General features: G+C 40.4%; 1 protein-coding gene across 1 annotated transcript in view; it reads right to left on the bottom strand.

The window, feature by feature from the left end:
- Nucleotides 1-23,428, bottom strand: part of PCOLCE2 (procollagen C-endopeptidase enhancer 2) — a 70,657-nt gene continuing 47,229 nt past the window's right edge. The window contains exons 4-9 of the mRNA XM_028099192.2: nucleotides 22,491-22,615; nucleotides 19,296-19,432; nucleotides 9,211-9,365; nucleotides 5,124-5,207; nucleotides 2,896-3,063; nucleotides 1-580 (exon numbers count right to left, since the gene is read on the bottom strand). Coding sequence (XP_027954993.1) covers nucleotides 450-580; nucleotides 2,896-3,063; nucleotides 5,124-5,207; nucleotides 9,211-9,365; nucleotides 19,296-19,432; nucleotides 22,491-22,615 — 800 coding nt within the window. The 3' untranslated portion in view covers nucleotides 1-449. The remainder of the gene's footprint in view (nucleotides 581-2,895; nucleotides 3,064-5,123; nucleotides 5,208-9,210; nucleotides 9,366-19,295; nucleotides 19,433-22,490; nucleotides 22,616-23,428) is intronic.

Below are 23,428 nucleotides of genomic sequence, written 5' to 3'. Positions count from 1 at the left end.
TAACCATTTAAAAATATTTTATTAAGCACTGACTTAAAAAAATGCAAGAGAAGAATATAACACCTCAGAGCAAATGCTTGAAGGCAAAACAAATATCACTATAAATATTGCACTTATAAAATCTCTTTTTTACATCTTCACACAAACTGATCCCTAAAATACCCTTTTACAGAGATGTATAAATAAACTGCTTCCACACTGAGAACGCTTGATACATTCAGTTTCCTGTTGCCGCACTAAGTCTGCAGGTTTTCAATCACACATCTGTTCCTCTCGGTGCAGACACAGAACTTCCACCAGCGATATCGGAGGTCTCATACCTACATCATGTGAAGAGTAAATCTTTCCGAATGCTCAATATTTAATATAAGATTTTTTTTTCTACAGAGAAAAATATAGATCTTTCAAAGGCAATGACAGAATGCAACTTAAATTGACACAGTTCACTATTAACATTGCTTGTCTTTCAAGGCATCCAGGAGCTTCTGATTCTTGGTCTTGAACATCATGATAAAGCTGTTTGGCATGATTTTGCCTCGCCCGTCTTCACCCACCTGACCCATAATAATGTAATTTAGGCCTAAAAAGAAGAGAACATAAATTAATTTTTTCTCTTTGTGTATTATCTTTTTATTACTATTTTTAAAGATTTTATTTATTTGAGAAAGAGCGCACACGAGCGGGGGGGGGGGGCAGGGAGGAGTGGGAGAGGGAGGGAGAAGCAGGCTTCCCGCCGAGCAGGGAGCCCAACATGGGGCTCAATGCCAGGACCCTGGGATCATGACCTGAGCCGAAGGCAGGCGCTTCACCGACTGAGCCACCCAGGAGCCCCTCTATGTCTATTGTTTTGATACAACCTAGACTACAACTTACCTCTAGATAAATGATCTATAAATGGTATAATTATACATTTTGTCTATCCAGGATAAAGTCCGGTTTAAGCCTCTCATTAGAAAAAAATCTGAATTCAACTAAGTAACATATCCCAGCTCTGCCACCACTAGAAAGATGGATGGAGGGATGAGATCCGGTCACGCCCTGCTCTGCAGTGCTGTAGGCCGGGGGACTGACTGAGCATCTGCCGTGCACAGTGCACCGCGTTCATGTGGAAGGCTGTCCTTCCTCAAGGGGCCTCCGTGCTCCAGGACACGTCATCCCCAGATGGCCTCTCATTGTTCCCTAGGTGCTTTTGGATTCCCAGGCATTTGGCAACTAACGATCCACTATCTTCTGCTGCTGTGGTTGACTTGAACTGTTTTCAACATCTCGAGCATTTATACCACGGTAGTTTCTTGAGGACATGGGTGCGTCATCTATTTGCATTCTCACAGTTCTTTGCAACAAATAGGTACCAAGAAGTACTTCTGTCAGAGACACACTTTTTGTATAACAGTGTGTCTGGCTAAGTTAGGCCTAGACTGGGGCCCAAGCTAAGGGTATGTTGGATTCAACTCTGAAGATCTACACTGTCTGAGAAAAATGTCATAAAGGAGGTGTGTATTACTGTCTCTTTTATTCTTCCTCTCTCCTGTGTGTCATAAGAGAAATAACGTGTGTCCTTTCCTCCAGCCTGACCCTTCCTCTGTGGGCTAACACTGTCCTCAGAGTGACCTTGAGCCTGTGCGAGCTTGGAGGGCTGTGCAGGTGGGCGCCTCCTCAAGGCTGGGCTGCCGGCATTGTGGTGAGACCGTGCAGTAAGTTTCTCCATGGACGTTACCTGCTTCTTCTGGCAGTTCGGGGGAGAAGTGTTAGCTCTTACAGAGCCTTTGCTATTCCCTCTGAAGCCTCAATGTGAAGCTGCTAGCCTCCAGGCTTTTCTGAACAATCTGAATGCATAGTAAAGCTTTTCTTGAAGTGAATATTCTCTCTCTCTCTCTCTCTCTCTCTCTCTCTCTCTCTCTCTCGTGTGTGTGTGTGTGTGTGTGTGTGTGTGTGTGTGTGGTTTGGTTTGGTTGTGGGAGAGGTTTGTAATAAGACTGAGGAAAGGAATGAGCTGGGCTTGGATAGAGAAATCATGGTATATCACACAATGGAATACCTGGCATTATTACCACTCCAGAGAGAGAGAGACATCTAGCTATATGTGCTGTTTGTGGAAAGATGTCTACACACATCATGTGGGGGAAGTTGCAGACTATTATAGCACAACCTCACTTGTCTGTGTACATACATGTGTGCTTTCTATAGATAGAAACTTTCTAGAAGGAACTTTTCATGGTATCTCTGGGGAAAGGGAAAGGGCTTCACTTTTTATTTTATTTCCTTTTTTACTTCCTTAAACTTTTTAAAAACCATAGACTATACATTACTTTTATAAGTTAAAGAACTTGTTAAAAAAAATCCTGCACCTCTGGCTCTGGACTTTTTCCTTTTTTTAACTTTCCCTTTTCCATAATTTCTCTTAAACTGATTTCCATGTGTGGATTTGATGATTCCATATCTGCAAATGATTCCCAAATCTTTAATTCTAGCCCATATATACCTCTCTCTTCTGAACTTCAGCTCTGAATTCCCTGCTCCTTGCTGAATATCTTCCTCTAAACTTGCATGGGCCCCTTAAGTGCAATAGCTGAAAATCTCTTTCCCCCCGAACTGCTCCTTCTATGTCTGTTCCTTGTTGATCCAGCTTCAAATGCTTCTTGGACTCTTTCATCATTTCCACTCTCTCATCTTCTGCCACAAGTTACAAGAACTGGGACCAGAGCCCCATTCCGCCTGACTCCAAAGGCCTGCCTTCTACAGCAGAAGTGGGCAACAGATTAAGCCTGATCTCACTTCCCTTGCTCAGCCAGGGCATGGAAAGATCCGAGACTTGCTTGGACTCTCTCTCTCTCGTTCCCTTCCCTGTCGTCGAACTCCCCTAGAAGAAAGACTACCGTTTTCCTCCATACTTACCTCTCCTGAGGAGAGGGCACTGCTTGCAGACCACAGTGACCTTGGCACTCATGTTCTTGCCAGCCTGCTGAATTGCCAGATTTCCCTCTTTGTAGATGTTGATGATGGAGACGGTGGCATGCAAGCTTCCACCTCGGGTGACAGCTGTGATCACGGTGCCGGCCAATACTGCCGAAGAAAACATGTGGAAATAATATGACCATGAAGGCAAACGCAGGCAGAACTGAAAATAACTGTACGTTCTTCTAAGTTTCAGATAGGTAACATTTTAATGTTCAACAGAAGGCCCTAATAGAGCTATCAGATTTGATTCTGCACATTTGTCCCCAAAACTCAGGTTGGAAAAAAAAGAGGCCATGGAGCCATAATGTTACCCAGGTTATTAGGTGTTGATACCCAGGACAGAAACCTGAATGTCTCCTGCCCTGCAGTCTGCTGCTGAGGTGGGGACTCTTTACAACGTTTTATCCAACACGGGGACCATTTACCAAGTAAGGGAGAGGCTTATGAGCCTCTACCTATGAAGACTCAGTAAGACCTTGAGTTTTTAGAGACAATATGATACTGAGGTTGCATGACAGGGGTTTGAGCCATGAAGATCTGAGTCTTCCTCTCTGTGTGTTTGAGCGCCTACCTTTCTGTGTCTTTTCCCCTTTCTGTTTAGCTGCCCTCTCTCCTTCAACTTGGGTTCATCCCATGGGTCCCCATCTCTTATTATCAGTAAATATCTGTGTTTTTCTGAGTCTTTCTTATCCACCTGTATATCTCATTTAACAAAGTTACGTTTTCTTGCTTTAAAAAAACCAACCAACCAACCAACCAAAAAAACCCTAGCAAAACTCAGTTGCTTTTCATTAGTAACCCTCTCTTTCTTCCATTGTGATGTAAGAGGTAAGAGTCTTACTTCGGAGCCATGGAAGGAAAGATGCTGTATTGCTCAAAGACATGCTTTTGGCATTTTGCGGGTGACAATTCTGTGTGGTGCAGGACTTGGATTGGGAGAATGTTTTATGAGCCTTATCCCTGTTACCAAGGCAGGCTGATAACCAGTGTGCCACTGGGGATAGTATTTGGTCATTTTGCCATGTAAGAGAGTCACAGTGGAATAAATCAAGTTTTGGACTTGGCTGACCCGACCCTTCAGGATAAAGTGAGAAGTCACTGCTTATGTAGCAGGCAAAATCCATAAAATCAGAATTCTTACCATGCCTTACTTTGATTCCTGGTGGTAAGTGTTCACTGCAAAATGTTAGTCTAGAGCCAAGGGAAATCAGGTGGCTCCATAGGACACGGAGGGAGATTTCCTTAAGCACCTCCCACCGAGGACTAACCTGGATGTGATAGCAGTTTGTTTTCATTTTTATGCCTGTTATTTGAATTTCAGCATGCAAACTCCAGTGAGGTCTAGGGCCCTAGATTCTTCAGTGCTTCACACCTTTGCTACGACACAGTTTGTCTGGGCTGCAGAGAGTCACCACCTTCAGGCACAGAAAAAGCAGGCCAAGCCTTTTCTGGGAGACCCTTCATTCTGGGTAATATATTTAGGTTTCAGCAACTTTCTTTTCTTGACAAGACTTTTCTTCAATGTTCCTTTTAAAAATAGCCCACATAATTAAATTTGGTATCTCTTGCTCTTCAGTTGATTTTTACAGAAAGTGCCATTTTTTTTTTTAAATTGGAGAAAGCTCTTAGAAATTTTAAGTCATTAGGTAGTATCTCCTCAGGTTTCAATTTATAAGCATTTCCAAAGAGATTTCAGGTTCCCAAGTTTTAACTTAGTACTTTGGAAGGCCATGACAGAGGAAATACTTGAATTTCTTCTAAGAAAGACCAGCTTGGATTGGTTTCTAATTTACTTAAGTGGAATTACAGATGTGTGAAAAAAATACCCAGGACATGAAAAATATGTGAGGAAAAAGTGTACAGGGTTTTTCAGGAACACTGAGCTGGCCAGAATACACAGAGCAGCAGTATCATACTCCAGGAGTCAAACTGATAAGTTTATGTGAAAAAAAGCATAATTTCTGTATACATATTATTCTCAGTTGTGAAATCTAACACTTTGAACAGCACTAGTCAACGTACCTTAGGGTATAGGAAAATCTTTTCTTGGGTAAATGAAGAGTGTAACTGACACTTTACCATCACATTCATGGCGGTTCCTTTGAGATTAAACATGCAGTCTCAAGTTTCTGATTAAAGAGAAAGGGCGGCGTTTTATTTCTTACCAAAGTTACTTGAACAATAATTGCTCTCCAGAGTCCCCGTCCGTCTACACTTTTGTTGACACAGGGCCACTGTGGGTTTTAAACCTAAATTCAAAGAAGGAAGACATAAGATTCAGGAAAATGAATTCAAGTATAATTGGTGTTTAGACCTGAATCCATCTATTTAAAATTCCTATTTATTTCCCTGAGCCACCAAGCTGTCATTGCAATGAAATAATTAGAAAACATTCAAAAGAAATTCTTTATGCTACTAACTACTGCTCTAATTTCCTCAGGGTAACTCAATACCCTCTGCTGAATTTTAAACCTGAGATCAAAGATAAACCCAAATTTAGCCCTATTCTCTCCTTCCTTTATATATAACTAACACTCACCAAAAACAGATGCAGTCTCCATGCGTCCTGCTTAGAAGAACCCAGTACAACAAATATGAACTCAGAAAATATAGGTTAATTCTTCACTTTACAAAAGGCATCCAATGGTGTTCCCCCTGAGGATAGAGGGAGCTTTCTTGGTGCATTTAAAATACACAGCTGCCCAAATGTGAATGGTGTAAGTTTGGAGAAACACTGCTCATGTGTAAAGTGTGTTATACCTGTAATTAGATGTAACCGATCACTAAACATTTATTTTGAGCCCGTCATTGCCTATAAGGATCTTAAGAACTGAGAAGTTGACTAATTTAAAAATAAAATGAAATAGGTAAACACAGTAGTTCTCCAGCAAAGGTGATTTTCGCCCTCGGGTGACGTTTTGCCCAGCCCGGAAATAGCTGTGGCTGTCACGACAAGGGCCGCTACTGGCATCCAGTGGATAGGTACCAGGGATGCTGCCAAACATCCTACAAGAAACAACTCCCCACAGCAAAGCATTATCTGGCCCAAAATGCAAATGCTGCCAAGGTTGAGAAACTGTGGGTTCACGAAATGAAAGTATTTAATTCCCATCATCATCAATAAAAAAAAGTTTCCAAAATATTTGCTAATTATTCACTTATATGTGGCAATATGCTAGGAAGAACCAAACAACAACTGTAACAGAACTGTACTCGCCGGGCAAGAATCTGCAATTGTAACATTGCCCTTCTGATATGTTTTGTGAACTCTTCTGTGAATTTATTATTTACTTAGTCTTAATTTGTACCCATACTTAACTCCAAAAAAGGATCTCAAGGGGATCACAATATTAAAATAGGTACAATTTAATGTTCAAATACATATAACAGCATCTGTGTGTGTGTACAAATTTTTTTTTTAAAGACAAAGAGCTCAGAGAACATTTAGAGGGAACATTGTTCCAGAAGTTGGGGACCTAATTTACCTAATGAACTGAGTCAAAAAGTAGTGGCATTAGTGGTTCTCTGTGTCTGATGAAAGAGCATCCTTTCCGTGGACACTGGAAATGGCTCTTCTCAACCTCGGAACATCAGTCTGGAAACTGGGTGCGTGTCCCACCCTGCTCCTTCCCTCCCGTCGGTAGATCCCTGCTCTCTTGGTTTTAGGTCATCATTAGAGCACGCTGAGCCTTCTCACCTCACTGTCTGCTCTCTCCCTGCACTCCCTGCGTGGCAGGTGGTCCCCGGCCCTTCCTCTCCAGATGCACCTGCGCCCATCTTGGCAGGTCTCCCCACCACTCTCAGTGCCGTGGCTCCATCCTTCCCAGACGTTCCCTCTGCCCTGTTTCCATCACTCAGTCCCAGGCTCACATGTCTTCCTGCTCATCCTTCAGCACCAAGCTCTCAAATTTAGACATCCTAACATCCAACATAGCTGTCTCTCCTTCAAGCTCTTATCTTTTCAGTCTCCTTCGCCAGTATATCCTCCTTTTTAAAAAGTTGGAGTTTCTAGGGCGGCTGGGTGGCTCAGTTGGTTAAGCATCTGCCTTCAGCTCAGGTCATGATCCTGGAGTCCCGGGATCGAGTCCCGCATTGGGCTCCCTGCTCAGCGGGGGGTCTGCTCCTCCCTCTGACCCTCTTCCCTCTCGTGCTCTCTGTCTCTCATTCTCTCTCAAATAAATAAAATCTTTAAAAAAGAAAAGTTGGAGTTTCTAGAGATTGAATTCCAGCCCTTCTCCTTTCTCCCCTAACCCCTCCTTAGGTGACCTCATTCTGGATCACGGCATCAACCAGGTATATGCTGATGATTCTCAAATGTAAATCTCTTGCTGAAATCTCTTCTGGAGGAGGCCAGAGATCAAACTGGACTTGACTAGTCCACTTGAGTGTCTCACAGACACCTCAAACCCAATGAGCCACAGCTTAACTAATAACTCTACCCCTAGACCCGGTTCTCTGCTTCAGTGAATGGTCTCATCATCCCCAGAACTGTGCAAGCCAAGCATCCCCCCTGATCTCCCTAGTACAATTAATCACCAATGGAAGACCTGTCAGTATCTCCCAAGGCCACTGGCTTGCACTACAGTCCTCAGTTCTTGACTCTGTGTTTCTGTCATCGCACGGTGCACCTGGACAACCACAAGCGCCTGTGACCTCTTGACCCATCCATTCACCTCACAGTGACCAGAGTGACCTCCACGAAGTGAGAATCTAATCCTGAACTTTGCCTAAGTCCATCGACAGTTTCCCCCACACTTAGGATAGAATCGTAATATTCTAAAATACTTAGAAGCCTAAGGAGAGAGGTGGTAGGACCTAAAGATGGAGCTAGAAAGAGAGGCTAGGTACAACATGTGAAGGGTCTTCTATACGGCATGAAGGGTTTGACTCCTGTGCTGCCCATCATGGTGGCCACTAGCCACATGAGGCTTCTTACATTTAATTAAATTAAAATTCAAGTCCTCCGTATCACTAGCCACATTTCAAGTGTCCACTAGTGGCTACGGTATTGGATAGCACAGGTGTAGACAATGAATTCAAGTGGGAGACATGGTCTGCTTTGTGTGTGTGGAGGGGGGCATACAGTGGGGAGGTAACATAGGGGAGCTCAAGGATGATCTACTAATGCTGTGCACCATGCTTGGGAAAGCAGTGAAGCAGCAGATTTAAGGCAGACAATAGTGGGATAAAAATGAGTTGAGTTTGATATGTTTTAATTTAAGTGGTTAGCAGACGCAAAACCTTAGGAGATAATTATAAATTATAAATCGATGTTTGCAATTTCAGGGAAAGTTTAGGACTGAAGATAAAAATCTAGGGAGTCAGTTAATTCACTGGAAAGAATAAGGACATCAGGGTCCCCTGAGATGAGCTGGAGAAGTAAGAAATACTGCTTTAATATTAGGCAGTACATGTCTAGGCCACAAGGTGGCACACTTGTGGAGTGCTCGGAAAAATCAGCCCTTTCTGGAAGGGCCTGCACTCACTCAGGTCAGGCCTACTTTGAGTGCAAGCAGAAAATGGTGGGCAAAAAAGCCGGGCTCATTTTCAACCTGTCTTGTATCTTAACTTCAGATCCTTCATTCCCACTTTTTTCTAAATTCTCCCAGATTTAGATTTTGAGATCTGATGCCTGAACGCTCAGTGGGTGGAGCTGACAAGATGTAGAGACTCGGCATGGGGCTCCACTCTTGCCTCTTATTTGCACTCATTTCTTAGGTGATGCCCCAGACCAGAGTTTCCCAACTGGCTTCTATAACACATTGAATATTTTTGTTTGATTTACCCCAATTTCGGAAAAAAATGTATTTTGCACAACCCATTTCAGAGCGAAACAAAACAAAAACAAAACCCAAAAAACTGCAGATGTGAAAATGGACAAGTATCAAGGCCCTAGAACTTCAATCTAAAATACTACAATTCTATGTAATAAAAAGAAAGCCATAATTTTTATAAGTACAGAAAAGAAAAATTGGGCTTATAATGATCTGTGCCTATACCAGGGTTCCTAGTATTTTTTAAGTGGTCATAATTTTCTTAGATGATACTTAAAAATTATTTGCTTATAAATTTTTTACACCTTATACTTTTCTTTCATTAATGGGAGTCGTATTATATTCTTAGATAAGTTTTCATCTTATTTAACTTATTTTAATTTCAAGTATCTTTGTTTTAATTTTTTTTTCCTACTTCAAAAGAATTTTTCTTACACTCCTGAAGTTTGTGCACAAACATCAAAACAGAAGGACTCACCTGTGGTTACAGGGAATGTGGTGGTAACAGGTGGTGCTGTAGTTGTAGGCAATTTTTTTGGCCTGAATTTGTAGTGACCAATAAACCCATCTGCAGTTAAACTTAAGTCTGATAAAAACTGAATGAGAAGTTCATTTCTCTCAGATACAATTGGCCTAAAAGAAGAAAAACATTAACAAAAAATTTTTTAAATGGCACCCGTAGAATTCTGATTCCATGAATTTTTGATAATAGATTGATATGTGTTACCTTAAAAGTTAAAATACTTCAAAAGGCGAAAGTCTCAATCTGCTCAGTATTAATGCTACTAGCTAACATTTACTGCGTGTTTGTTCAGTTCGCCACTGTGCTTTATGCAAACTCTCGAATTCTGCCTTCACAGCAACCCTATTATTATCCCTTTCTTCCCGACAAGACAAGTGAAGTTCAGAGAGTTCAAGTGATTTGCCCAGGGCCCTAGAGCTAGTATGTAAGGGAGTCAGGATTTGAACATAGGACCAGGTAGACATCGGGACCAATGTAAACATGGAAGCGGTGGCTGGTTCTTCACGAGCACCTTAGCGTTTGGCCTGACGTGGGAACCACACTGCTTCTTTTGACTAAGACTCTGGATTTGAGCTGGCCAGGGAGTAGAGATGCAGGCCAGAGAGAGTCAGATGAAGAAATCGGATGAACAAATTCCCACACCCTGTGAAGACTCATCCAGAGGGATCATCTCAGTGGGCTGGTCACCAGGGGATAAGAAAGCCGGGATTTCCATTTCATTTTTAACGAAAGCTCTGATGCATGCCCGAAATGGAAACATTTGTTTATAATCTCGGTAGCAGAATGCTGTGAAGGAGAGAGAGAAAGCGACTGCTTTGGTGGTTATGAACGACATCATGGAGAACTCTAATTTTAAAGCTATTTTAGGGGCTTGCTGGTTAGCGGGCACTGAAGATTTAGTGGTGACAATAACTGAGGCTCAGAAGCACTCGTAAGTCTTAGGGGATAACTATTACATAAAAGAGTTTCATTTGAACTTTGTCTATTATTATTTAAGCAATGGTTAAAAATGCTGTGTGGCTAATTCTATTAAAAGAGTAATTCAGAAGTGGAAAAAAAAACTGAACATTAGGTTATTTAACTGAGTTAATTGGTGGTTTGACTAAACTTTTTTGAGGCATCTTCTCAGTTGACCCACTTTTTTTTTTTTTTTTTATTGAGAGAGAAAGAATGATAGAGAGCATGAGAGGGGGAGGGTCAGAGGGAGAAGCAGACTCCCCGAGGAGCAAGGAGCCCGATGCAGGATTCGATCCCGGGACTCCAGGATCATGACCTGAGCCAAAGGCAGTCGCTTAACCAACTGAGCCACCCAGACGCCCCCAGCCAAACCACTTCTTAGGCGTCAGTGGGCAGCAAATAATGAGGCAACTCCATTTTTTCCCCCACCTATCAGCTACTTTGAGTGAAAATGTTTGTGCGTGTGTTGGTGGGGGAGGTAGATCTGTACTTGACCAGACCAGTTAGAAAACTGCAGGATCTTCTCTGTCCTGAAGTCTATAACCTTCTGAGCCAAGGGATGGGACAAACCTAATGTGACCTACATTTAGCATCCTGGCCACAAAAGTGATGGAGATCACTGAGAATCAAGCCTGTATCAGAAATATTCTGTCTTGCTTTTGAAAACACATTCCATTAAATAAATACAATGTGCATGAAACACAATTCCCCACTACAATTACAAATAAAATATGTTAAACTTGTTTAAATGATAAAATTACAAAAAGCACTTACTACAAGCAACAAAGGAAACCTCAAGACCTAATCAGGTCAGGCTTCTGGGCACGATGTTATAATTATAGTGATCATCTAATGCCTTTTCTATGAGCTAACCTTGGGAGCGTTAAATTGGAAATTGAATTTTCTCAAGGAGGAGTATTTTAGTAACAAAGACATATTTTTGTTATGCTGCTACTGAGCTTTAGCATGAATGTGACAGAATCACAGTGCCATAAATGTTCTGAGGGCCATGTGTTGCATCTGCAAATTAATGTTACAAATCATTAGAAAGGCAAGAGGAAATCGAACTTGGATTCATTCCATGCTGACAGATCCTGGGAGGGGTGGAAGATGCTGTTTGGTCTTACAGAGCTGGCTGTGTTAACCCCCTCTGCTTTGTCATCCCAGCCTTCCTCTTCTTCAATCCCTACGGCCAGCTAACCACCATGTCCTGCCAATCTTGCATCTTGAACATTTCTTGATCCACCTCCTCCCCTCCATCTCTACCATCCTTCCCTACCTCCTCGACTTCACCTGGACCCCCTGCCACAGGCTTCTAACCAGCCTCTCTGCTCATCTTGTCAGGGATGGAGATTCTAAGGCACCGGTCCGGTCATTTCCTGCCTAAATGCACCCTAAAGGCTCCCGTGTCTGCAGGGTGTGGAACCCTGCTCAGCACTCCTGCCTCCTCTCTCTAGGCCCCAACTCCAGGTCTGGGCTCCAGAATAGCATATTCTGTGTACCTCTGTTGATGGAGCTCCTTCTACTTGGAATGAGTCCTCCCTTCCACCTATGACCAACTGCAACTCTTCCTTCAAGACTAAGCTTCAAGAGGCATGATCTCCTCCCAGAAACCTCTCCTGACCTCACCACTTGTCCCAACTGGACCGGAGGACTCCTTGTCAGAAACCCACCCAGGACATTCCTTTGCCAGTTCACCTATCTGCCTTGTTTCACGCCGCCCACTACTTATCTTGGCATTTTTTATTTATCTTTATGTCCCGCTACCTAAGAGAGCGCCCACCACATGGCTGGGGTTTAAGAAATGTTTCTGAACTCAATCCAATGGTATTGATATAACTGCACTGAACAAGACACAGGGATGATGAGGTGATCTCACCAACCACAACACTCCTCCTTCTAGTCAGGCTTTTAACAGGGGAAAAGCGCCCCATTTCAAATAGGTTTTCTCATTTTCTGCACTGCCCCATCCCAGAAGTACTCTATGAAAAAGTATTCCTCTGGTGAAAGTGTTAGTGGGTAGGCTGGCTGTCAAACTATTCCAGGCAAACTCCTCAGAAGTGAGAGGTGCTCAACAGCCCTCACCACATCCCCCCCACCCCGCCTTTACGGAAGCAATCACTACCCTGAATTTTGTGTTTATCCTTTCCTTCACCTATAGATTTACCAATATATATGCACCACCAAGCAATATACTGTATAGGTCTGCATACTTTTAAACCTCATATAAGTGAAAGGGTATGGTATGTATTTTTCTGTTATTTTTTTCACACTCAACATTATAACTGTGAGATTCATCCACTGTATTCCACTGCTGCATTGTGTACACTAGAGCATGATTTAACTATTCTTTTGTTGATAAACATTAGGCTTATTTCCTCTGCCCTCCACTACAAACAGTATTGCTAAGAATAATATTCTTGTATATGTCTTGTGGTGCACATGGGCAAAAGTAACTTTAGTGGGTACACCAGGAGGGGAGGGTACATGCTCCATGCAAGGTCACAGGATATATGCCCATTTTCAACTTTGTTAGATAATGCCAAGCTGATTTCCAAAGTTGCTGTACCAATTTACATTCTTTTCAAAGATTTATTCACTGTGCAGCTTTCTTCTTTTGGGAATGCCTCTTCATGTCTTTTCCCCATTTTTTTCCTACTGAATTGTCTTTTCCTTATTAATTCCTAGAATTTTTTTTTTCAGATTTTATTTATTATTTGACACAGAGCGAGAGACAGACACAGAGTGAGCACAAGCAGGGGGAGCAGCAGAGGGAGAGGGAGAAGCGGGCTCTTCGCTGAGCAGAGAGCCGGATGTGCGGCTTGATCCCAGGACCCGAAGACAGATGCCCAACAATGAGCCACCCAGGCACCTCTAATTCTTAGAATTTTTTTTAAGACTTTATCTTAAGATTTTATTTTAAGATTTTATCTATTTATTTGACAGAGAGAGACACAAGGAGAGAAGGAACACAAGCAGGGGGAGTGGGAGAGGGAGAAGCAGGCTTCCCGCTGAGCAGAGAGCCCGACGTGGGGCTCGATCCCAGGACCCTGGGACCATGACCTGAGCCGAAGGCAGACGTTTAACGACTGAGCCACCCAGGCGCCCCTAGAATTTCTTGATATATTCTGGACCCAGGGGTCTTTGTCAAATATGTTACAGATATCAGTTTCTGTTTTGTACCTTCTCTTTTCCCTCTCTTTAAGGTGTATTTTGATGAGCAGAAATTATCATTTAAGTTTCCAATGCATCTGTAGTTGATTTTTGTGTGATAAAATTCATTTTTCCCATAAGAATAAAACTTATCCCTGCCTCATTTTTCAGTGGGGCCTTTTTTTTTTTTTTTTACTAGCTGACATGTGGGTCTCTGTGATGTGCCCCATCTGCAGACGTGTGTGGATATGTTTCTGGCCTCTCTTTGGTGTCTTCATTAGTCTGTCTATTTCTATTAAAACCTCATTGTCCTAATTACGACAGCTTTCTGATACGGCTCCATCATGTAAGGCAAATCCTCCTGCCAGGTTCTCCTTCAGAACTGCCTTAGTGTCATCCCCTTCCCCCATCCCCTTGCAATTCCTGAACATTTTAGAATCAGGCTGTCATGTTTAATGAAAAACCAATTTTGTTATTTTTAAATGACACTAATTCTTCCCATTCATGAGGAAGTATATAGCTCCATTTATTGAGGTCTTTTAAAATACCTTTGAACAAGGTCTTATAATTTTCTCTATTAAGGCCTTATACACAATTATGAGATTTATTTTTGAGTTTTTTATATTTTTAGTTGCTATGAAAATATCTTTTTAAAAATACAAACTTTTTTTTTTTTTAAGTAGGTTCCATGCCCAGCAAAGAGCCCAGTGTGGGGCTTGAACTCACGACCCTGAGATCAAGACATGAGCTGAGATCAAGAGTTGGATGCCCAACTGACTGAGCAACCCAGGCACCCCCAAAATTGTTTATTCAAGCTTTTTAAGATATTCTTGAATAAATTAATGTTTCCAATAAATAAAAATTTAAATCTACAAGTCACACTTTAATCTGGTAACATATACAATTATATTAGTAGATTTTCTAAGTTCAAGCCAACCTTGAATTCCTGGATAGAGAGCCTTTTTTATACATTTTTAGATTTTACTTGCTAATATTTTTTCTTTTAAGATTTATTTTTCATCACAATCATAAGTAAGATTAGTCTTTAATATTCTCTTTTTGGTTCTGTCCTTACCTTGTTTTGGTGTCAATTTATACTAGCTTTATAAAATCAGCTGTGAAATAATCCCTATTTTTCTCTGGAACAATCTGTATACTGTTGGCATCATTTGTTCCTCAAATGTTTGTTAGAACTCATGGAGAAAAACAATCTGGGCCTATTCCCCCCCCCCAACCCCCCTTGATAGGAAGACTTTTAACTACAGATTAAGTTTCTTTAAGGATTATTTGACAACTCTGGGTTTTCTTTTTCCTGGGTCCATTTCTGCTTTAAAAAAAAAATGTATTTTCCCCAGTTGTTGAATGCACTTGTTTTCGATTTATCCATTAGATTAAAATTGTTGACTGTTTTTCAAATCTTCTACATCCCAATTTTCCATCCTTCCTTCTCCAATCAACAGTTAATCTATCAACTACTCAAAGGGATGGGTTAAGAATCTCCCACTAATTCGTTCTTCTGCCTCGTTTACCCTAGCTGTTAGAGTTTCTAGATTCATTTGGATCTCATTGATAGCATTTTTAAGTTCCGCCAGTTCAGCTTTCATTTTTGCCCTTGGAGACTCAATGTTGCCATTAATCGATTTCTCCAGTCTAGCATCGTCTTCATAACTGTTACCCTGAAGACCATCTCTGACATCTTAGTTATATCTGTATCCATTTGTATATCTGTGGCAGAAGTCACAGTCTCTGAGTCTTTCTTATTTTGGAGGTTCCTCCTCCTAGTCATTCTGTTGAGGGGTGGTTGAGGGAATGTACAGAGTCCAAATTATTGACCACAACCCAAGTAAGGTGAACCTGTTTTGTAGGGACCTTAGCGTTGTCGGCCTCTTGTTCTCCCAGCCTGTCTTCTGGGGGAGGGGCCTGCCACGCTGTCACTCAGGCAACCCCGTCTGGGCAGAGTTGCCCTGCCCCCTGTCAAAAACTAATGAAGTACTGTATGGTGACTAATGTAACATAACAAAATTAAATTAAATTTAAACAAAAAGAATCTTCTACTATAATAGTGGACTTTGCAGATCTAGTCATTTTTATTTATTTTTCGCTTTATATATTTTTCTGTACATATAAGTTTACAATTATTACACCTTCCTGATAAATTGTACCTTTTATCATTACACAGTGACTATTTTTAGTAATGCTTTCTGCCTAAAATCTACTTTTCCACGATATCAATAAAGCTATGCCAGTTTTCTTTCAATTGGCCTTTGCTTCCAATATCTTTTTCTATCCTTTTAATCTCAAATGCTCTGTGTTTCTTTGGAGATGTGTCTTATAAACAGCATATATTGGATTTGTTTTATTATCCAGTCTAATATGCTTTGTCTTCTCACTAATGGTTTGATCCATTTGCATTTATATTGATTACACATAGATCTAGATACAATTCTACCATCTTATTTTGTGCTTTTTTTGTCTCTCCTTTTAAAATGTTTGTCCTTTTTTCTTGCCTTCCTTTGGAATGAACTTTTTTCTCATTTCCTGTTTTCTCTCCACCGTTTGGGAAGTTAAAGACTCTAATGGTTGCCCTAAATTTAACATCCACATTTACTTTAGCATATTACACAGCCTCATATCTTCACCCTATTCCTAAACAACACAGGAGCCTGTGAGTCCTACAGCTCTTAGGACCAGGATCTTCGCTCAGTGTTTCCTCCTGTAGCTCAGTTCTTTATTCGGTGACCGTTACCTTTCTGCCTGAAGTACAGAATATGAAGTTTCTTTAGTTAGGGTCTATTGGTAGAAAACTCTCTCAGCTCTTGTTTAACTGAAAAGGTCTTTTAATTCTTTTATTCACAAACAAGAGATTTTCCTGAGCAAATAATTCTAAAATACATGCAGGAATGGGTATGTTAATATACCCCCAAAAAGTTTGTATTCTTAAAAAGATATTTTCATAGCAACTAAAAATATAAAAAACTCAAAAATAAATCTCATAATTGTGTATAAGGCCTTAATAGAGAAAATTATAAGACCTTATTCAAAGGTATTTTAAAAGACCTCAATAAATGGAGCTATATACTTCCTCATGAATGGGAAGAATTAGTGTCATTTAAAAATAACAAAATTGGTTTTTCATTAAACATGACAGCCTGATTCTAAAATGTTTTGCTTAGGATATATTGAGTTCTTGAATTTAATAATTGGTATCTATCATTTATATTGGAAAAACTCAGCTATTATTTCTTCAAACATTAAATTTCCTGCATTCTCTATTTTTTTCTTATGGAACTCCAATTAAATGTATATTAGATCCTTGCACTCTAGCCTCTATGGCTCTTAACCTCTTTTTAATATTTTTCATGTATTATCTTTTCACGCTATATTCCAGGTAATTACTTCACAACTATTTCTCAGTTCGTTAATCCTCTTTGGAGCTATGTCTTACCAGCTATTTAACACATGTATTCAGTTTCTTGTTTAAATTATCATGTGACTCATAACTGACTGAGCCACCCAGGCGTCCTGGAAACTTTAAATTCTCGACTACGGTTTTTTTGTACAGTCAGGTAGTGTAAATTCTAACCTCAAACTCACATGTGGACTGGTTTTTAGTTAGGAATTCTCTTGAGAGACTACCTTTTCTTCCCTTTACCACACAGCCAATTTCCTTACTATCTCCCTTGGGGAGGAGGAGAATGAGTTCAGTCACATTGGTGTCACTTTCTATGGGTGCCTTCCTTATGCTCTGGTCTTTGATCCAGTCTCGTCCCTTGCCCCTACCCTGAGCTCCGTCTCCTATCTCTAAGCCTGGTCTGTTGCGAATGAAGTTCTAGGTTACTAAAAACTGGCACATGTCCTGAAGGAAGCTGCCACCTGCAAGTACTTATCTATCCTTTTGGATTTGGGATTCTCAACATTTTTGACCTCTGATGAGTTGTCTTATTTTTTGCCAACTGAGCAATGTTTAAAAAAAATTTTTTTCAACTTAGGAACACTGTTTGGTGTTTATTCCTGTACGATTTTAAAGGCTATCTACTTTTCCATACTGCTAGGAAATGAAACTTGAAAACAATTCTTAAAATATCTGAATATAAAGAGAAGGAGAGACACGGCAGAAAAAGCTACAGCAGGATAGAGTCAAGAAAGGGTTCCATTTTTTTTTCTTCATTCAGGAGAACTTAAATTTATAGGTTATGGGAAAAAAAAGAAAAAAGGAGGCAGAGGGAAAAGATGGAGATGATGGAGAAAAAGGAGAGGACTATTGGATAGAGGGAAGTTTCCAGCGAGAAGAGGAGGAGGTCAGGAGGACACAGATGAAAAGCCTGGCTTTGAATAGAGGAGGGTGTGGTAGGCTGAACAGTGGCCCCCCCAAGATGTCCACATTCCAATCCTTGGAGCTTGTCTATATGCTACCTTATGTGCAAAGGGACTCTGAGTAGGGGAGAGTCTCCCGGACTGTCTAGGTGGGCCCCAAATGTAACCACAGGTGTCCTTAGAAGAGAGAGGGTTGACTCCAGAAGAGGAGAAGGCAATACGAGCTCAGAAGCAGAGATGGGAGCGATGTGCTTTGAAGATGGAGGAGGGAACCACAGCCAAAACATGTGGCAGCTTCTTGAAGCTGCAAAAGGCATGGAGACAGATTCTCCCCTCAGAGCTTCCAGAAGGAAACAGCCCTGCTGACAGCTTGACTTTAGCCCAGTGAAAGTGAGTTCAGACTTCTGACCTCCAGAAGTGTGAGAGAATAAATGTGTTGTTTTAAACCACTTGGTTTTGTGGTAATTTGTTACAGCAGCAGCAGGAAAAGTACACAGAAGGAACACCTTCGCTGAGAACTTAGAAACGGGCCTTTCTCTAACACAATTCAGCTGGAGATAAATTTGGGATTAGTAATGTTCGAATTTTAACCAACCTGTATGTATTAAAACTTTTTATTATTATCAAACTTAATCTAAATGAATTTAAATTGAAAAATACCTTGCTTTACCTCAAATGCATCTATGGGAATCATAGATATGCATGTAAAATCAAGTGATGCATATAATCTAATTATGTTTAAGCAACAGAGTAGAAAGGGTATTTAAACTGGCATAACGGTGACTTGGACAGCAAGCTGTAGTAATTTCCTTTTTTTTTTTAAAGAATTTTTTTTAAATAATCTCTACACCCAACATGGAGCTCAAACTTAAAACCCTGAGGTCAAGGGTGACAAGCTCCACCCACTAAGCAAGCCAGATGCCCCAAGCTGTAGTCATTTCCCTAGTGTTGTATGTGAAGGCGTGAAACATCTTGCCCCAAAATATAGTCTTGTGTTGCACCAATACAGAATAGAGGATTTCAGCAACTTGCCCAATGTCACATAGCTAGTGAGTGGCAGAGCTCTTAGCTCCATAAATGTTTGTTGATAAAAAGACGGTGCCTTTCAGGCTCACCCAGCACAAGTTTGAGCAACAATGTAAGGAAAGGCACAAAGCCCCAAAAGGTCCAGGACAGGTCTCTGATCAGGTAAAACCATTTGGGTCTGTCATGAGTGTCCAGGTTTCCTTGTCTGGATCTCCAAATTTCAGCCCCTGCTTTTTTCTCAGAACTTCCCCCATTCCACTCTGATGCTTCAGCTCACCTTTGTAGGGCAGTGACGTATCCATCCAGGTATCTGGCTAGCATCTGACTCTGGGGCATCACGAACTCTGCTTCTGTTATCTGTTTGCCTGCCAAGGTCTTGCTACAGACTCATTAATGTCGCCTCACTCTCTGGGTTGGTTACTCTTTGTGCTAGTGCTCTATGGGACTCTACTGCCACGGAATCCAAGAATTTGTGAACAAAACAACAACAGCATAGAATCTCCCAGAAAATAAAATATAATTGGGCAATTGAATAAAAAAGAAGTTTAGAGCTACTAAAACATTAGTGAAATAAAACAGGCACTACTTACGCAGGTGGACTATCGCCACAATACTTGCCGATTCTTTTAGCGTCATTGACTTCTCCACCATTGAACACAGCCACAAAATCGTATCGGCAATAGTTATCACGCTCAACATCAAACTTCTCAAATTTCAATTCTATAAGCTTTAGAGAAAGTACAACATTAGAAATATCAAGATAGCACTGAGGAATAATCTCATACGGGAATCTTCCTCTCCCCAGATCTGTAGGATTTTCCTTGGTAAAGAATGCATTCATTCTGTTTGAATTATTTGTTTCTTGTTGTTTTCGTATTTCTTCTGTAGTTAACAAAACTGTGGTATTCTTTATTTTTAATTATTTCAAAAGACCATCCTTAGTTAAGAACTTAAATTTAAGAGATCTGTTCGCCTACAGTTACAAATGTATGGGAACACCATGTAATCCTAACAACCTACCTTAAGGCCATAATTGGATACGTGTTGGAGTGGGAAGCAGAGGTATATACCAACTTCATTCTTCTTCTCTGAGATGTGTTGAGGTGTGGTGTATGTGTTACGTGTTTGGGTAGGTGAGGTGGTGGATAGAGTTGTTCCTCTTTCGAGGGAAGGAGAATGACATTCCTATCACATGTAAGCAGGCAAATTCTTTAGGGCCAGAGATTCAGGAAGTGGGGACTGACTGTGAGTCTTCTTGAAGTATGTTTGAAAAGTGTGCCTACTGAGTTGAGCACAGCCTATTTGGTGATGTGGTTGATTTCTGAAGAGGTTGCATGAAAGCACTGACAGAGTCAGTGTTAGATTTCTTAAGTATTTCTTAATTTTTTTGCACTAGTACCAATAATAGTGTCCTAAGTTATTCAAGTCAGTAGAAGTTTTGGTTTAATAGGCAATCATTCCCCTCACAAGCAGATTTTTCCAGAGCACCTCCAATGTGTGAATCAAAGGAAATCACGCTGGGTTCATAAATACCCACGGACCCAAAGAGCTGGTCCCTACTTTTGCTGGGCAGCAGGTGGGCAGGCAACCCTTCCTGCTGCTTAGGGAAGATAATGGGCATTAATTCCTGTTAGAACAGGCCCTAGTTATTAGCTAAAGAAGACTCATACACAGTAGTTGGATGAAGATGGTAACAGCAACAGCATCACAGAGGGACCAAAGGTAAATTTTGGTTTTGAACATAATTGCCACGTATCTACATATTTACCCACCTTTAAAAAGTCAGCACCAGTTATGAGTGAATAACAGCTTATTCATATTCAGCACTGCTTTAAATTATATGAAAATAGTTCTTTGGGTTCAATAACTGCTCACCATTTAATAATAAAATGCTTTCCAGATTATTAAAAATTGGCTGAACTTTCTCTACTTAGAAATTAGTCACATAACAACTTTTGGAGAGAAGATTAAAAAATAAGTAAATAAAGAGGAGAATAAAGGGAAAAGCTATGATTTAAAAAATGAAGGTAAGTCTTTAACAGAAGAAAATGCTCATAGATTTGCATAGAAATTACTTAGGACTTCATCTTCCCATTATATTCTTCTTCTTTGACAGTGCTTCCAGTGATTTCAGGCATTACAACAATGACTAAAAACTACTTGGCTGAGGCCAAAAATCACATTAGGAAAATGAAACCCAAACTTAAGTTTAAATAATCAAAGAGATGAACACTGGAAAAAAGATGCTGAACTGTAATCTGCAAGGATAATTAAGCTGAAATTATTTGGGCTAATTAATGTATTTTCCAAATGTCACAGAGAGACAAATGACCAGTACAATCTCAAGAATTATATAATGGCTTAAATGCTGTCATTTTAAACTATAAAAAATTCAGTAAATGTGTAGAGTCTTTCATCATTAAGTAAATGACCATATTTTTATTCTTAAAAATAAAACTGGGTTTGGGGATTATGATCAAAGTGTGTGTGTGTGTGTGTGTGTGTGTGTGTGTGAGTTCAAATCACTAACTTGCATGGTATATTTACTTGAATAATTTTCCATTTAAAAATCAATATATGGCAAACAGTATTTGTGTAAGTGATACAAAAGATCAGTTCAGAAAAATTTTTTAAAGATTTATTTATTTGAGAGAGAGTGTGTGCACACACGAGTGGGGGGAAGAGGCAGAGAGAGAGAAGCAGACTCCCTGCTGAGTGGGGAGTCCGACACCTCGATCACAGGATCATGAGATCAAGACCTGAGCCAAAATCAAGCGTGGGTTGCTTCACCAACTGAGCCACCCAGGTGCCCTAGGAAAGTTTTTTTTTTAAACAGTATCGTAATGCTCACACTCTAATGTTTGAGTACAGTCTGTAGTGTTTGTAACAATAATAATTTTTTAAAAGTTATTTCCCCAAGTCCACAAAGTAGGCTTGGTCTATTCCCATGCTACGTTTCGTCCTGCAATTCATGTCTGAAAGTGGTTACCAGAAATCATAAAATTTCACATAACCACAAACTAATAAGCACTGGAAAAACCAGACCCTCTCTGTTGATTGTTTTACAGCAATAAATAAAGTTATTTGTGGGGAACCTGCACAAATTTTATGTTAAACAACAACCAAGGGCGCCTGGATGGCTCAGTTGGTTAAGCAACTGCCTTCGGCTCAGGTCATGATCCTGGAGTCCCGGAATCGAGTCCCGCATCGGGCTCCCTGCTCAGCGGGGAGTCTGCTTCTCCCTCTAACCCTACCCACTCTCATGTACTCTCTCTCTCTCTCATTCTCACTCTCTCAAAATAAATAAATAAATCTTTAAAAAAAAAATAAACAACAACCATAAAAATACCCACAAAGCAGATTAGTTTTCAGACTCGTTCTTTGAGGGGAAGATGTGGTGTGCTTGCATCGCTTTGTCCAGGTGAAGCTGTCACAATGCATTTGCCATGTGAACAAATGGTAACCTAATTGGGGATTCCAATCCTCCCACACTCGGTCACTGCTGTTTATAACATCTTCCACGGGGTTCAACAATCTCACGAGGATTTGCTTACTGTTTGTACTGAAATTTGAAAATTGTATTTATATACTAGGAAATTAAATGTAGGACTTTTGCAAGTCAAATAGTGCAAAAGCAATTTCAATCTGGGTCTTTGTATGAAGAGATACCTGTGTCCAGCAGGGCCTTCCTTACCTTGCATGCTAAGCTCTTGAGAGACGGGCCCCTCGCACCATCTAGGCAATTCACACATGCATGCTTTCTTTGTATTTTTAGGGACTCTTACCTGATTCTTTGGGGCTACAATGTGCCACACACAAGTGACTCCTGCAGGGTAATCTCGGTCTGGCCAGTTGGGGGTTTGAAAAGAGCCAGAAGGTCTTTCTAGGCGTCCTCCACAATACTGATCTCCTGAAGTTTTTAAGTATGGAAAAAAAAAAATCCAAGTTTATATCCTGCTACAGGTTATGGCAATGCAACCATAAGAGGACTGGGAATTTGGAATATTGGTAATAATACAGTAAATAAAGGCAATGGCAGAAGCTCTTAAATTTTTTTCTTAAAATATGGTTACACAGCCTCCTACACTCCCCCACCCGCCACACACACTGAAGATCTCTGTTACTTAACATATCACACTCACACAAGAGAGCATAGGAGTGGAGTCAGGGCTATAGCTTCTTTTCTTTCTTTCTTTTCTTTGGTCAAGTAAAGACAAAACATTTGGGCATGAACGCATTGAGAAATCATGCTGGCTCAACAAATTACATAGATTTTAAAGAAGCCTCAAGGCAAAGGTATTTATTAATGGGATTAAAATGCATGCCCATGAGCAAAATTTGAATTAGTTGGCAGAGAAAACTCTCATTACCAAAAAACTCTATATGCTACACATCTTTAATAATTTTTAAGAATAATTTTTGTCTGTAAAAACAGTGTTTATAAATTTTCAGCAATACAGAAGAGCATCAAGAAGAAAAAGAAAATTACCCCAAATCCAACCACCTAAAACTAACCACAATTAATATCTAGGAAACATCATTTCAGACATTTCCATGCATAGGTACTGATAATAGGTCAACAGGAGTAATTTTAGAACGATATTTTAATATGAAGTTCTAAATTTAATTTTATTTGAATTTAACAGAAAAACTGAATTGAAACTAAGGGAACTAATATAACTTCAAATTAAATATTTCTTTGACATAGAAGATAGGCATTCTT

This window comes from Eumetopias jubatus, unplaced genomic scaffold (genome assembly GCF_037043125.1).
Source record: "Eumetopias jubatus isolate StellerSeaLion01/CBP00866 unplaced genomic scaffold, mEumJub1_p1.0 scaffold_1, whole genome shotgun sequence".
NCBI classification, from domain to species: Eukaryota; Metazoa; Chordata; class Mammalia; order Carnivora; family Otariidae; genus Eumetopias; species Eumetopias jubatus.
This window is presented reverse-complemented; position numbering and strand designations above follow the sequence as displayed.